General features: G+C 34.9%; 1 protein-coding gene across 3 annotated transcripts in view; it reads right to left on the bottom strand.

Moving 5' to 3' along the window:
• cdh24a (cadherin 24, type 2a) overlaps nt 1-15,931 on the bottom strand; it is a 109,111-nt gene that overhangs the window by 45,621 nt on the left and 47,559 nt on the right. For all 3 annotated transcript variants that reach the window (XM_089124591.1, XM_089124590.1, XM_039652974.2), the window contains 3 exons: nt 11,894-12,188; nt 11,648-11,767; nt 7,350-7,517 (listed from right to left, as the gene is read on the bottom strand). In XM_089124591.1, coding sequence (XP_088980717.1) covers nt 7,350-7,517; nt 11,648-11,767; nt 11,894-12,188 — 583 coding nt within the window. The remainder of the gene's footprint in view (nt 1-7,349; nt 7,518-11,647; nt 11,768-11,893; nt 12,189-15,931) is intronic.

Raw genomic sequence — 15,931 nt, 5'->3', positions numbered from 1 at the left:
GACGAATTCATCACTCCATTAGGTTTTAAACTGTTGTTGGCTTTAAACACAAACATATGGGGCAAATATAGAGTTTAAAGTATGAATCATATAGCACAGTGCACATAATTCATTTAATGCAAGTCGAAATTACTGTATTAATCAATGAATGTTGATGGACTCAAACAAAACTATCACAAGCCACTATTGATGCTCAAGAAGGCAACATGTGATATTAAACAACCAGGGGTATGTAAAACTTAGAAACAAGATATTTATGTAACTTATTTTGTCTTCTATTATCCATATTTCAGACCAGCACATTATTGTGAGAGAAACAAACAACAGTTGGTTTAAGCGCTCGTGATTAGAGAGATTGAATCTATAATTGAAGCACAACAAATATGATACGCCGCAAAAATTCAATAACAGCATTACGCATTTCAAGGGAAATAATCTATTTTGCAAAAATCTGACTTGGGATAAAATTTATGCGGCTAAGTAATTGTGTACGTCATGACTCTCTAGTGTACGCCTGATATGATCGCATCCCAATCAGAGAGAATATAATACAGCAGACGCAAGTCGGTCCCTCGTGTGTCGTCTTCTGACATCACGCCCACAGTCTCCGAACCACCACTCGCGTCTTTGAGCTGTCAATCAATTACTGCAATAAGAGCGCAAACGCAGCATGAATAGAATGTGTGTAATAAGCTCGCTGCGGTTAACAAGTGGACAGATGTGCAGTCAGGGAAATAGGACAGAGAGACTTAAAGCAGAAGAGACGAAAGCATGAAACCCTTTCAAAAGGTTACATCATGTCACACACAAATCTGAACGCCCACATGTCTTCTCTTCCTGCTGGTTAGTCTAACCGCGGACGTGAAAACAGCACTTGTGATGTTAGCAAACAGTGAACTGCGTGTCATTAGAGCAGCTAATGGGCAGCGTACACGCTGACAGAGATATAAAGAGCCCACGCCACAACTCTTTGATCTTCAACAAAATAGCTATTGAATTCTGAGTTTGTATTCTCGGAAACAGAGTACATGGACAAAAATTAGACTGGAATAGACTGGAATAGAACGGACAACACTAGATGAGACCAGAATATGTTAGACTAGACTAGAACATAACAGAGTAGACATTTATACGCACGTATACTGATCAGAATAGAATAGAACACTTGATGAGACTAGAATATGACAGACTACTCTAGAATAGAACATGGAGTAATCCAGACTAGATTAATCTAGAACATATTACAATTAAATTCAATAATAAAGTAATAAAGTATAGCAAATTCGATTATCAGAATAGAATAGAATGGAATGGAATAGAATAGAATAGATATGGTGGACTACTCTAGAATAGAACAACACAGAGTAGACCAGACCAAATTAGGTGACCAGAATGGAAAAGGCTAGACTCTAGATTAGAATAAAATTGAGTAGTCAAATACAGTAGATTAGATTAAAACAGAATTGAATATCTTAAGAACAGAAAACAGAATAGTAGAGTGGAATATATTATTATAGTTTATAGACAAGACTAGAAAATAAAGTAAGTTAAACTAAAACTAGAGTCTTAACTAGAATAAAATAAATCTTAGTAGACTAGAGCAGATTACAACATAATAGAATAGAATAGAATAGAATAGAATACTAGGTGAGATATGGCAGACTACTCTAGAATAGAACACAACAGAGTAGACCAGACCAAATTAGGTGACTACAATGGAAAAGAGTTCAGTAGGCTAGACTATAGATTTGAATAAAATTGAGTAGTCAAATACAGTAGATTAAAACAGAATTGAATATCTTAAGAACAGAAAACAGAACAGTAGAGTGGAATATATTATTATAGTTTATAGACAAGACTAGAAAATAAAGTAAGTTAAACTAAAACTAGAGTCTTAACTAGAATAAGATAAATCTTAGTAGACTAGAGCAGATTACAACATACTAGAATAGAATAGAATACCAGACGAGATATGGCGGACTACTCTAGAATAGAACACAACAGAGTAGACCAGACCAAATTAGGTGACTACAATGGAAAAGAGTTCAGTAGGCTAGACTATAGATTTGAATAAAATTGAGTAGTCAAATACAGTAGATTAAAACAGAATTGAATATTTTAAGAACAGAAAACAGAACAGTAGAGTGGAATATATTATTATAGTTTATAGACAAGACTAGAAAATAAAGTAAGTTAAACTAAAACTAGAGTCTTTACTAGAATAAAATAAATCTTAGTAACTAGAGCAGATTGCAACAGAATAGAACAGAATAGAATAGAATAGAATACTAGACGAGATATGGCAGACTACTCCAGAATAGAACATAACAGAGTAGACCAGACCAAATTAGGTGACTACAATGGAAAAGAGTTCAGTAGGCTAGACTATAGATTTGAATAAAATTGAGTAGTCAAATACAGTAGATTAAAACAGAATTGAATATCTTAAGAACAGAAAACAGAACAGTAGAGTGGAATATATTATTATAGTTTATAGACAAGACTAGAAAATAAAGTAAGTTAAACTAAAACTAGAGTCTTAACTAGAATAAGATAAATCTTAGTAGACTAGAGCAGATTACAACATAATAGAATAGAATAGAATAGAATACTAGGTGAGATATGGCAGACTACTCTAGAATAGAACACAACAGAGTAGACCAGACCAAATTAGGTGACTACAATGGAAAAGAGTTCAGTAGGCTAGACTATAGATTTGAATAAAATTGAGTAGTCAAATACAGTAGATTAAAACAGAATTGAATATCTTAAGAACAGAAAACAGAACAGTAGAGTGGAATATATTATTATAGTTTATAGACAAGACTAGAAAATAAAGTAAGTTAAACTAAAACTAGAGTCTTAACTAGAATAAGATAAATCTTAGTAGACTAGAGCAGATTACAACATACTAGAATAGAATAGAATACCAGACGAGATATGGCGGACTACTCTAGAATAGAACACAACAGAGTAGACCAGACCAAATTAGGTGACTACAATGGAAAAGAGTTCAGTAGGCTAGACTATAGATTTGAATAAAATTGAGTAGTCAAATACAGTAGATTAAAACAGAATTGAATATTTTAAGAACAGAAAACAGAACAGTAGAGTGGAATATATTATTATAGTTTATAGACAAGACTAGAAAATAAAGTAAGTTAAACTAAAACTAGAGTCTTTACTAGAATAAAATAAATCTTAGTAACTAGAGCAGATTGCAACAGAATAGAACAGAATAGAATAGAATAGAATACTAGACGAGATATGGCAGACTACTCCAGAATAGAACATAACAGAGTAGACCAGACCAAATTAGGTGACTACAATGGAAAAGAGTTCAGTAGGCTAGACTATAGATTTGAATAAAATTGAGTAGTCAAATACAGTAGATTAAAACAGAATTGAATATCTTAAGAACAGAAAACAGAACAGTAGAGTGGAATATATTATTATAGTTTATAGACAAGACTAGAAAATAAAGTAAGTTAAACTAAAACTAGAGTCTTAACTAGAATAAGATAAATCTTAGTAGACTAGAGCAGATTACAACAGAATAGAACAGAATAGAATACCAGACGAGATATGGCGGACTACTCTAGAATAGAACACAACAGAGTAGACCAGACCAAATTAGGTGACTACAATGGAAAAGAGTTCAGTAGGCTAGACTATAGATTTGAATAAAATTGAGTAGTCAAATACAGTAGATTAAAACAGAATTGAATATTTTAAGAACAGAAAACAGAACAGTAGAGTGGAATATATTATTATAGTTTATAGACAAGACTAGAAAATAAAGTAAGTTAAACTAAAACTAGAGTCTTAACTAGAATAAGATAAATCTTAGTAGACTAGAGCAGATTACAACATACTAGAATAGAATAGAATACCAGACGAGATATGGCGGACTACTCTAGAATAGAACACAACAGAGTAGACCAGACCAAATTAGGTGACTACAATGGAAAAGAGTTCAGTAGGCTAGACTATAGATTTGAATAAAATTGAGTAGTCAAATACAGTAGATTAAAACAGAATTGAATATTTTAAGAACAGAAAACAGAACAGTAGAGTGGAATATATTATTATAGTTTATAGACAAGACTAGAAAATAAAGTAAGTTAAACTAAAACTAGAGTCTTTACTAGAATAAAATAAATCTTAGTAACTAGAGCAGATTGCAACAGAATAGAACAGAATAGAATAGAATAGAATAGAATACTAGACGAGATATGGCAGACTACTCCAGAATAGAACATAACAGAGTAGACCAGACCAAATTAGGTGACTACAATGGAAAAGAGTTCAGTAGGCTAGACTATAGATTTGAATAAAATTGAGTAGTCAAATACAGTAGATTAAAACAGAATTGAATATCTTAAGAACAGAAAACAGAACAGTAGAGTGGAATATATTATTATAGTTTATAGACAAGACTAGAAAATAAAGTAAGTTAAACTAAAACTAGAGTCTTAACTAGAATAAGATAAATCTTAGTAGACTAGAGCAGATTACAACATACTAGAATAGAATAGAATACCAGACGAGATATGGCGGACTACTCTAGAATAGAACACAACAGAGTAGACCAGACCAAATTAGGTGACTACAATGGAAAAGAGTTCAGTAGGCTAGACTATAGATTTGAATAAAATTGAGTAGTCAAATACAGTAGATTAAAACAGAATTGAATATTTTAAGAACAGAAAACAGAACAGTAGAGTGGAATATATTATTATAGTTTATAGACAAGACTAGAAAATAAAGTAAGTTAAACTAAAACTAGAGTCTTTACTAGAATAAAATAAATCTTAGTAACTAGAGCAGATTGCAACAGAATAGAACAGAATAGAATAGAATAGAATAGAATACTAGACGAGATATGGCAGACTACTCCAGAATAGAACATAACAGAGTAGACCAGACCAAATTAGGTGACTACAATGGAAAAGAGTTCAGTAGGCTAGACTATAGATTTGAATAAAATTGAGTAGTCAAATACAGTAGATTAAAACAGAATTGAATATCTTAAGAACAGAAAACAGAACAGTAGAGTGGAATATATTATTATAGTTTATAGACAAGACTAGAAAATAAAGTAAGTTAAACTAAAACTAGAGTCTTAACTAGAATAAGATAAATCTTAGTAGACTAGAGCAGATTACAACATACTAGAATAGAATAGAATACCAGACGAGATATGGCGGACTACTCTAGAATAGAACACAACAGAGTAGACCAGACCAAATTAGGTGACTACAATGGAAAAGAGTTCAGTAGGCTAGACTATAGATTTGAATAAAATTGAGTAGTCAAATACAGTAGATTAAAACAGAATTGAATATTTTAAGAACAGAAAACAGAACAGTAGAGTGGAATATATTATTATAGTTTATAGACAAGACTAGAAAATAAAGTAAGTTAAACTAAAACTAGAGTCTTTACTAGAATAAAATAAATCTTAGTAACTAGAGCAGATTGCAACAGAATAGAACAGAATAGAATAGAATAGAATACTAGACGAGATATGGCAGACTACTCCAGAATAGAACATAACAGAGTAGACCAGACCAAATTAGGTGACTACAATGGAAAAGAGTTCAGTAGGCTAGACTATAGATTTGAATAAAATTGAGTAGTCAAATACAGTAGATTAAAACAGAATTGAATATCTTAAGAACAGAAAACAGAACAGTAGAGTGGAATATATTATTATAGTTTATAGACAAGACTAGAAAATAAAGTAAGTTAAACTAAAACTAGAGTCTTAACTAGAATAAGATAAATCTTAGTAGACTAGAGCAGATTACAACATAATAGAATAGAATAGAATAGAATACTAGGTGAGATATGGCAGACTACTCTAGAATAGAACACAACAGAGTAGACCAGACCAAATTAGGTGACTACAATGGAAAAGAGTTCAGTAGGCTAGACTATAGATTTGAATAAAATTGAGTAGTCAAATACAGTAGATTAAAACAGAATTGAATATCTTAAGAACAGAAAACAGAACAGTAGAGTGGAATATATTATTATAGTTTATAGACAAGACTAGAAAATAAAGTAAGTTAAACTAAAACTAGAGTCTTAACTAGAATAAGATAAATCTTAGTAGACTAGAGAAGATTACAACATACTAGAATAGAATAGAATACCAGACGAGATATGGCGGACTACTCTAGAATAGAACACAACAGAGTAGACCAGACCAAATTAGGAGACTAGAATGGAAAAGAGTTCAGTAGGCTAGACTATAGGTAAGAATAAACCTGAGTAGTCAAATGCAGTAGATTAGATTAAAACAGAATTGAATATCTTAAGAACAGAAAACAGAACAGTAGAGTGGAATTGATTATTATAGTATATAGACAAGACTAGAAAATAAAGTAAGTTAAACTAAAACTACTCTTTACTAGAATAAAATAAATCTTAGTAACAAGAGCAGATTTCAACAAGTTAAATGGAGTAATAAAAGTACAGCAGATTAGAGAACAACAGAATAGACTATCTTAAATAGAACAGAATGGAATAAAACAAGTGGAATAGATTTACTAGTCTAGACAGACTCAACTACAACAGAGTAAACCAGACTAGACTAGACCAGATTAGACAACTAGAATAAAATAAAGCTTAGTAAACTAAACTAGAGCAGATTACAACATAATAGAACAGAACAGAACAGAATAGAATAGAATAGAACACTCAACAAGATATGGCAGACTACTCTAGAATAGAACATAACAGAGTAGACCAGATCAAATCAGGTGACTAGAATGGAAAAGAGTTCAGTAGGCTAGACTATAGATTAGAATAAAATTGAGTAGTCAAATACAGTAGATTAAAACAGAATTGAATATCTTAAGAACAGAAAACAGAACAGTAGAGTGGAATTGATTATTATAGTACATACACAAGACTAGAAAATAAAGTAAGTTAAACTAAAACTAGAGTCTTTACTAGAATAAAATAAATCTTAGTAACTAGAGCAGATTACAACAAATTAAAGGGAGTAATAAAAGTACAGCAGATTAAATAACAACAGAATAGAATATCTTAAACAGAACAGAATGGAATAAAACAGTAAAGTGGAAAAGATTTACTAGTCTAGACAGACTCAACTACAACAGAGTAAACCAGACTAGACTAGACCAGATTAGACAACTACAATAAAATAAAGCATAGTAGACTAAACTGGAGCAGATTACAACATAATAGATTAGAATAGAATAGAATAGAATAGAATAGAATAGAATAGAATAGAATAGAAAGACAGAGGAGTGACATAGATCACAGTAGACAGATGTGTTTGGATGTTCTGGAGCAGAGCTGGGTGTGTGACTCACTTTGAGTGAAGCGCGGTGGGTTGTCATTGACGTCACTGAGGTGCACAGTGAGAGTGGTGGTCCCTGTCAGACCCCCCTGATGGCCGCCCATGTCTCTCGCCTGAAGCACCACATGGTACTGCGCCTGAGTTTCTCGGTCCATATCTGGGACTGCCGTGCGAACTATACCTGCAGAGACACACAGGAGCAGATCACTCACAGCATATCTCACTTTGGCAATACTGAGCATTTTTCATGCCAGTGAGTTAATTAGGTTAAACTGAATTAAAAGGAATCACACTGAACATCCCACACACTCACACTGCTGGAGAAGGATACAGAACTGACTACTTGACTAATGGGTCAAACAAATCTTCAGTATACGGAACATTTGAATTTGGGGTCGGTAAGATTTTTTTATGTTTTTAAAAGAAGCGTCTTTCTCTCACCAAAGCTGCATTTATTTGATCATTTATTCCATTTTTGTGTCATCAGACAAAAATACATAAATCTCTCAAAATTCAAATTCAAATACAAAGCTTAATGCCAAATCCTGAAGTATCCCTTTAAGGACCTATCAGTCTGCGCTAGTGTTGTTAAAAGTAACGACTTCGGTACAAAGTTAGTACTGAAATTTTAAAAATGTGACGCTTTGAGCGGAATCGTAAACACCTCTGATTGGCTATTGTGTTCACACGCTCATCAAATATGTCTGTGATTGACCACAATGATCTTTTTTTAACTCATCAAAATGAACGAATCTTTTTCCGAGTCAACTCGTTCGTTTCGTTCGTTGAATGAACCAAATGACACGAAAAAAGATTTGTTCATTTTGATGAACGAGTTCGAGCAGGAGAGTCGTGAACGCGCATCACAGAACAGAGCAAGGCGACCATTTGAGCTTATAAAACTTAAACTTTGTTATTTTTCTTAAATAAGCAATCGTTTCACTTGATAAGACCCTTATTCATCGTCTGGAATCGTTTAAAGCCCTTTGAACAGTTTGCACTGAAACTCTCTTTTGGACCTTGAACCATTTGGTTCCCATTGAAGTCCATTATATGGAGAAAATGCTGGAATGTTTTCATCAAAAACCTTAATTTCTTTTCTAATTTCTTTTTGAGGAAAGAATGACATGGACACCTTGGATGACATGAGGGTGAGTAAATAATCAGCAAAAGTTTTTTTCTCCTTTAAGTATTTTACTTGTTCTGAATGTAGGCTCAAATATGCACTAGTTCTCCTCACCTAGGAGACATGCCAGTGAAAATAAGAAACAGTTGATTTGTGAGGAGAGCAATCACATATTTACTTTCTAAAGTCGAAATAAAACTGAACCTCAATATTGCAATAAATCAAGGTCGACACCACAGCCTCTTAAGCGTCTCCAAACACTCAAGTTTTAATCAAGCTCAAGTGCTCAAAAAGGGCATAAGTAAACCAAAATCATTCAAAAAGCTTTCTTCAATATAACGATAAATAAAATAGTGTTATGTGAAATGAAATATTCAAATCCTACTAGCTTAGTTTCGGTCTCATCACCAGCTGCAGTCATGTCCTCATCTCATGTATGAAGAAACACCGGGAATTCACAACTACCTGCTAACGCACTCACATCTGCTTAAAGTCCCTGTAAAAGCAATTCTAAAAAAAAATCTAAACACATTATAAATGTATTGCTAAACATATTACAAAGACTGTGAACTGTGAAGTACTGAATTGTGGAGTTGCTATGACACCATTGCTATTTTCCTGATTTTTTAGGCAGGGCTAAAACAGGGCTCGATGTTTTTGTTTTTTTTTTCTGTGGTGTGACAAACTCAACGCATACTTAATACAGGGACTTTAAAGTAGCCATGCTGACCTTCAATGCCCTGTAGATGGCGATATCGCTTCTTTCGTAGCAGAAATAAAGTGCAGCAGAAAAAGTTAGGTGCCATGCAAAACTTTTGCTGCATCCCAATTCGCTTACTTATACTACGCCCTAAAAGTATGTACTCTTTTTGTGAGGAAAAAGTACATACTTTTGAGTGTGTAGCAAAAGAGTAGGCAAGCTTTGGGACATACTATCACGTCATCTTTAACGGACGGCTGTGTCACGTGCTGCGCTCATCCTGTCACCGTAAACTGGCCTGTCAATCATCTCGTCACAGTTAAAATCCTCTATTCTATCTAATTTTATTTCCTACCGTTTCGGAGATCACGTTCGTCTGCCAGTTGTGGGTCTTTCATGTTCTCCTCGTGTTTGCAATTTGAATAATGATGCATTTAAAACGTAATGGCTAAACGTGTCTTTACAAAAGTTCACAATGCTGCTGCAAATGCAATATAATGTGGACAACATTGAATAATTCATTTTCGTCAGGTTAGATACTGATAATTATTCACTCAAAGCTCTTTATCTAAACCTCTCTACTAGGGGTGTAACGGTACACAAAAATCACGGTTCGGTACGTACCTCGGTTTTAAAGTCACGGTTCGGTACGTTTTCGATACAGCAAAAAGAAAGAAATGCCAGAGAAATTTCCTATTTGTTTAAAGAAAAAAAATATTTTTAAATAAGTGTGAGTTTTCCTAGATCTTGAAACTTTCAGGTTTATAAATGGGGGTCATCTTTGAAGGGTGAACAAATAATGTTTTGGTCATCACATTAAAAATAACATTTAAATATATATTTATTTATATAATATTTGAATTTTGAAGTGCTGGTAAAAGATGTGTGAAGTACTTGAAAGCATTTCACCAGCCAAACTGGTTCCAGTTAGTGTTACTATATTAAATCCATGGTGAATGTTGCTGGTCTGTGGACGTAAAGTTCATTCACGGCACAATGTTTCTCCTGGTTTCCATGACAGCGCTGTTTGATCTAATAGAGATCTGCGGTTAATAACGGAGAAATGTGAATGCATCTCACTAGATCTCGCAGCGATGTTATTACCCGAGTGGCGAATTCAAATGTTTTCTTTACCGGATCTCTTAGCGCGGTGTGGTAACAGTGTCGCTTGGTCGAGATCGGCTCGCGCTGCACAGATGTTGCTGGTCCGAACTGATAAACGATCCGTGAAGCACATTTATAGCGCAGTTTCGTTCTGCTTTCATTACGCTTGCCATTTGATGTTGCGCAACGTTGTGTTGGCTGCGTCAGCACGAATTTTGCCGGCAGGAAAAATGGTCCAAGCAATCGTTCGGTTTGTATGCGTACCGAACCGGAAGCTTCGAACCGAAACGGTTCAATACGAATACATGTACCGTTACGCCCCTACTCTCTACACAACCGTCCTCCGTATCGACTACGTGTCTGTAGTTTTTTAACACTTTTTACTCGTGTTTGTAGTTCTAACCGAATCCTCGTCCAACGCGCAATGGTTTGTGGGCAATATCAGCCGTTAGAGTGTGCATAGAGTGTACACTTCGGATTCTGACTGGAAAAGGTAGACCATCCGGGTATCTTTGAAACACTCATTTCAACATACTACGATTTGGGGCGTACTAATTCTATTTTCGAATACTATTTAGGACGGATAGTATGCGAATTGGGACGCAGCATTAAAGGTACAATATGCAGGATTTTTCGCCACCAGGGGTCGCTAACCTCTTACAATCACAAAGGCGTATATTAATGAAGTATATTCCGCATTAAGCTGAATTATGGATCTTGTCGTCAAGCTGATGGATGTTTTATGGATGAGTGAATACATTGATGTTTTTATCATGACTGCAGAGCGTGATTGCTAGACGTATACCAGCGCCACACGCAACGCGAGTCCCGCAGATATAAAGGAAAAAGGACATTTAATTCTACCGAACTACACACAAGTGCTGAATTACTCGCACCGGTCAGTTTATATGAGGAATTAAACTTGAGGTAACGCAGCACTGTTTCACTTGCTCTAACAGTTACACTATCACACTAAATAGCATTTGAGTGTGTTGAATGCAATGACTAAGTACGTTAAGCTAGATCAACATGAGAATAACTTACAGATCATATTCTAACATTTCATCATGTTGAGCTAAACATTGATTAGCTTTATGTACATTTGCTCACCTGTCTAATAAAGTACAAGCAACACTCGCGTCTCTGTCGAGGTGTTAATAACGCTGTTAAAAAGAACCACGCTTCTCAGCATATTCAGAATAATGAAGATTGCACGTAAACGGGTTGCTCGTGTCATGTTTACATCTTTCTGCGATTAAGTCCTTACTCTGAATCATTTGTTAAAAGCCGAGTGCATGAGGTTGTTGGACCACAGCCCAATAGTCAATTTCACTTAAAAATAAGAAACATCGCATTTTACAGAATCTAACAGAACACACACCTGACTGCGGGTCCACAGTGAAGTATTGCTGGCCTTGAATCACTGAATACACCAGTTTGGCACTGCTCCCATACGTTGGGTCATCAGCATCTGTGGCTGTCACTTGAATAACCGATGTCCCTAGGGAAAGAAAGAGACGAAATAAGAGATATTTTTGACTGAGTCAAGGTTCAGTGAGCATGTGAACCTCCATCTCCAAACACAGCTCAATGACAACAGTGAGAGGAGAGCATCTGAGCGCAGTACCGATGTTGGCCATCTCAGGCACGGTGGCGCTGTACAGATCGCCCTGGAACACAGGTGGGTTGTCGTTGATGTCTTGCACGCGGATGATGAACTGGGAGGATGGCTCCAGGGCTCGGCCGGTCTGTCGGTCTGTTGCCGTGGCGATAAGGCGGTATTGGTCCTTCTCCTCGCGGTCTAGGGGTTTGGTGACGTGGATATTCCCCGTCCTGCTGTCAATGACGAACACCGAGCCGGCCCCTTCACCTTTTAAAATGTATTTCGTGCGACCATCACCCCTGTCCACACTCGAATGAAGCTGAAGGAATGAATAAAAGGTCGAAAAACACAAAATATGTTGAGAAATTCACAAAATCATTCCCAAATTCCATTTCTATGAAGCCTGTATATGAAGAGTTCAGATGCAAAAGCCTCTAAATGCCATTTGAAATTTTCTTCTTTAATGATGATTTTTTATCAAACTTGTATATTTAAGTTCAATAATTTCACTTAAATAACAATTAATAGGTAATTATCATTGCCATTTAAGTGAAATTACTGAACTTAAATATACAAGTTTGATAAAAATCATCATTAAAGAAGAAAATTTCAAATGGCATTTAGAGGCTTTTGCATCTGAACTCTTCATATACGGTATTAAAGGGAATTATAATATGATCTATTGTAATACAATATATTTTTTAACAGTTTGCAAATAATTTGGTTGAAGACTTCAGCTAAAAAGATTAAAATTATTCAATAATATTATTATTTATTAAAGGCTTGGTCTCATTTGATATTTAGGGTGATTGTTTCATTCTGTAAATGCAATATTATGCTCAAGTCTTTCTAAATATTAATATATTAAAAGATACTATTACTGTTGGCACATACAGTAGACTTTCGTTGAAAAGTTTGGGGTCAGTAAGAATTTTTTGTTCTTGTCTTTGAAAGAAATTTTCAGCAAGGACGCATTACATTGATCAAAAGTGAAAGTAAATAAAGACTACATTGAGTATCAAACCATCATATTAGAGTGATTTCTGAAGGATCGTGTGACTCTGAAGACTGGAGTAATGATGCTTTGATCACAGGAATAAAGTATATTGCATACCCAGAAAGGCAGAAGGTAAATCTGAAGACTTTGAGTTTGAGATATGAAGAACAATTTCCCCTAAATTTATAATGCATTTTATACAGCATACAGGCACAACAGGTGTCACCTAAATCTAATGCTATTTTCTCACTTGGATAATACTCTTTTCTAAAAACATCCTGTGAAAATAATGACTTCAGAGACCGTTTGGTTCCATGTGAATAAATAACTCCATGAGGTAATGAGATGTGTTTGTTGTTTCCAGTAACTGAGATCCTCTACGGCCGTAACATCCAAATATAAAAATAAAAATAAAAAAATCACATGTGGGAAAAACTGTCTGTAATAAACGTGTAGCTTTACTAATAAAAAAGGCATTTCCCTTTTTAATACTTTCTGACAAAGTCATAATTGCAACGGTTGAGCTGTGGGCAGGCAGACTAATCCAGGATCACTGTGAAAGGGCACCTTTCACCAGGGGCTAAAAAAGACCTCTGCGTCCAGATATCCAGTGTGTCTGATACGAGGAGCACCAGGTGTTTCTGGACTGATACGGGGCTGATGATTGGCCGGGCAGAAAATTCATTAGCTCAGCCGACCAATAAGGTCACAGGGGACCTGTGAGAAACATGGAACATAAACGTGCCAAATAAACCTTTGGCTACGAGGAAACAATAGAATAGTGTTCACTGCTTATTGCCTTTCTATTTCTTATAAATGTAAACAACTCGAAAAAATAAAACATTTTTAATCCATTTTTATGTGATAATGAAAATAATTAAAAATGTTGATAATATTATGTGTCTGAAATTGTTTTGAATTCCATAAATGCTGCACTACATCAAAGGTCAAACATTTTGTAGTATTGTCTGAATTCTGAGCAAAATTTCATTTCAAAAACTGCTTGCCGAACTCACAATTAAATAACACATTTCAAATTCGAATCAGAATTATGGATTATATCCCATAAATGTTGTTTCTTATGCTCAAACAGCGTTAAAAAGGGTATATTTTTAAGGGTACATGGTCTCAGGAACCATGGGCCTCATTTATGCACAAAACAGGCCCTTAAAGAGGCGTACGACACTTCAGACGCATAAGTTGTGATTTATAAAAACAAACTTGACGGGAAAACATTCTGGAGACGGAGCAGTTTGGCGATCTGAGGGACTGACGGCAGATGAAGGAAACACACTTTAAGTCCTAATCATAAATACAGTGCATGTTTACAAGAACAGTTTAAATAAATAAAATGGCCAGTGGAAAAAATTGAGACGTTCTCTGAAATGTATGATTTATTTATTCAAAAACAAGGCAAGAAAAATGATTTTTAGCAATGTAATATGACGGCACATCCGTATTTCATATTTTCCTTAACATGGTATCACGTGGATGAATATGCATGATATGCAGATGAGGATATGCATAGTAAAACAAGGCGTCGTCAGCTCCATATATGGTTATGTCGGGGAGCAGACACATCTTCTGCTGACTGGGATTTATTAAAGTTTGTTCACCCAAAAATGAAAAATTCTGTCAGTAATTACTCACCCTCATGTTGATCCAACCCCGTAAGACTTTCGCTCATCTTTGGAACACAAATTAAGATATTTTTGATAAAATCTGAGAGCTAGATCACTCCTGAATAGTTAAAGTCGTTATTTTTGTTTTGTTTTTGCGCACAAAAAGTTTTCTCGTTCGCTTGATAAACTTAAGGTTGAGCCACTGTAGACACTCAGACTATTTTAACGATGTTTAAATCATAATAGAAGCCTATGGAGGAGTGATCCAGCGCTCAGATTTAATCAAAAATATCTTTATGCGTATTTCAAAGATGAACGAAAGTCTTTCATATTTGGGTGAACTTTCCCTTTAAGGGAATTTCACGCAGGTTCTGGCGTATGCACAGTTTTATAAATCTGAATATTTTTTGCCATACGTCATTTTTGGCTTTCAGGCGCACGTACACTTTTAGTAAGGATCCTTTACACTTTAATAAATGAGACCCCTGAGTTTCAAACAACAGCTGCAGTGATGCAATGACTTTACAAATCATCGATTGGCTCTTTTATATAGAAGGCGGGACATATTCTGTAACAGTGCATGTTGCAGTTCCTCACCAATCATAGTACCGCACACTGTCTTTGAATATATAAGTTCAGATGCAAAAGCCTCTAAGTGCCATTTGAAATTTTCTTCTATCATTTTTATCAAACTTGTATATTCAAGTTCAGTGATTTCACTTAAATGGCAATGATAATTACCTATTAATTGTTATTTAAGTGAAATTACTGAACTTAAATATAGAAGTTTGATAAAAATCATCATTAAAGAAGAAAATTTCAAATTGCATTTAGAGGCTTTTGCATCTGAACTCTTCATATATAGACTTTGCCATAAAGCACTGTACTAAAAAATGCTGGGTTTTTCAACCCATGTTTGGGTGTTGGTTTGCATTTTTTATTCAATTTTAAACCCAACGGTTGGCCATATTTGACCCAAACATGGTTTGAAACAACCCAAAATTTTTTAGAGTGTACAACCAATATGTACAGTACACCGACTGATGCTATTTTACCCATAATCCAATGTGAAAAGGAAAATGAAGACCTAAAATGCTGCTCAGAGACTCAAATTGGTTAATCAAGCAGTTACTATGAAACTAGCAGCAGTGTTTTACTAAATATATCACTACAAATTAGAAGATCTAAACCCAATAAGGAGTCCACTCACACAAGATGGACGTGAATCAGTGAATTATTTAGCGAATTTGCATTAACTGTACAAACGAACCCATTCACTAAATGGAAATCAGACTTTTCGAAGCTACAGTTCGCAAACATCAGTATAGCGTTAAAACAAAAAATGATTTAAAATTGAATTTCCTTTAGGCCGTGTGTCCACCAAAGCGTTTTTCCACGCCCCTGGCGTATGTTTTCAATTGTTTTCAATGGGAGCGCCGCGTT

Source organism: Pimephales promelas, chromosome 20 (assembly GCF_988280905.1).
Source record: "Pimephales promelas chromosome 20, fPimPro1.hap1.1, whole genome shotgun sequence".
In the NCBI taxonomy this organism is placed as follows: Eukaryota; Metazoa; Chordata; class Actinopteri; order Cypriniformes; family Leuciscidae; genus Pimephales; species Pimephales promelas.
Note: the sequence above shows the minus strand (reverse complement) of the source record. Positions and strands in the feature narration are given on the sequence as shown.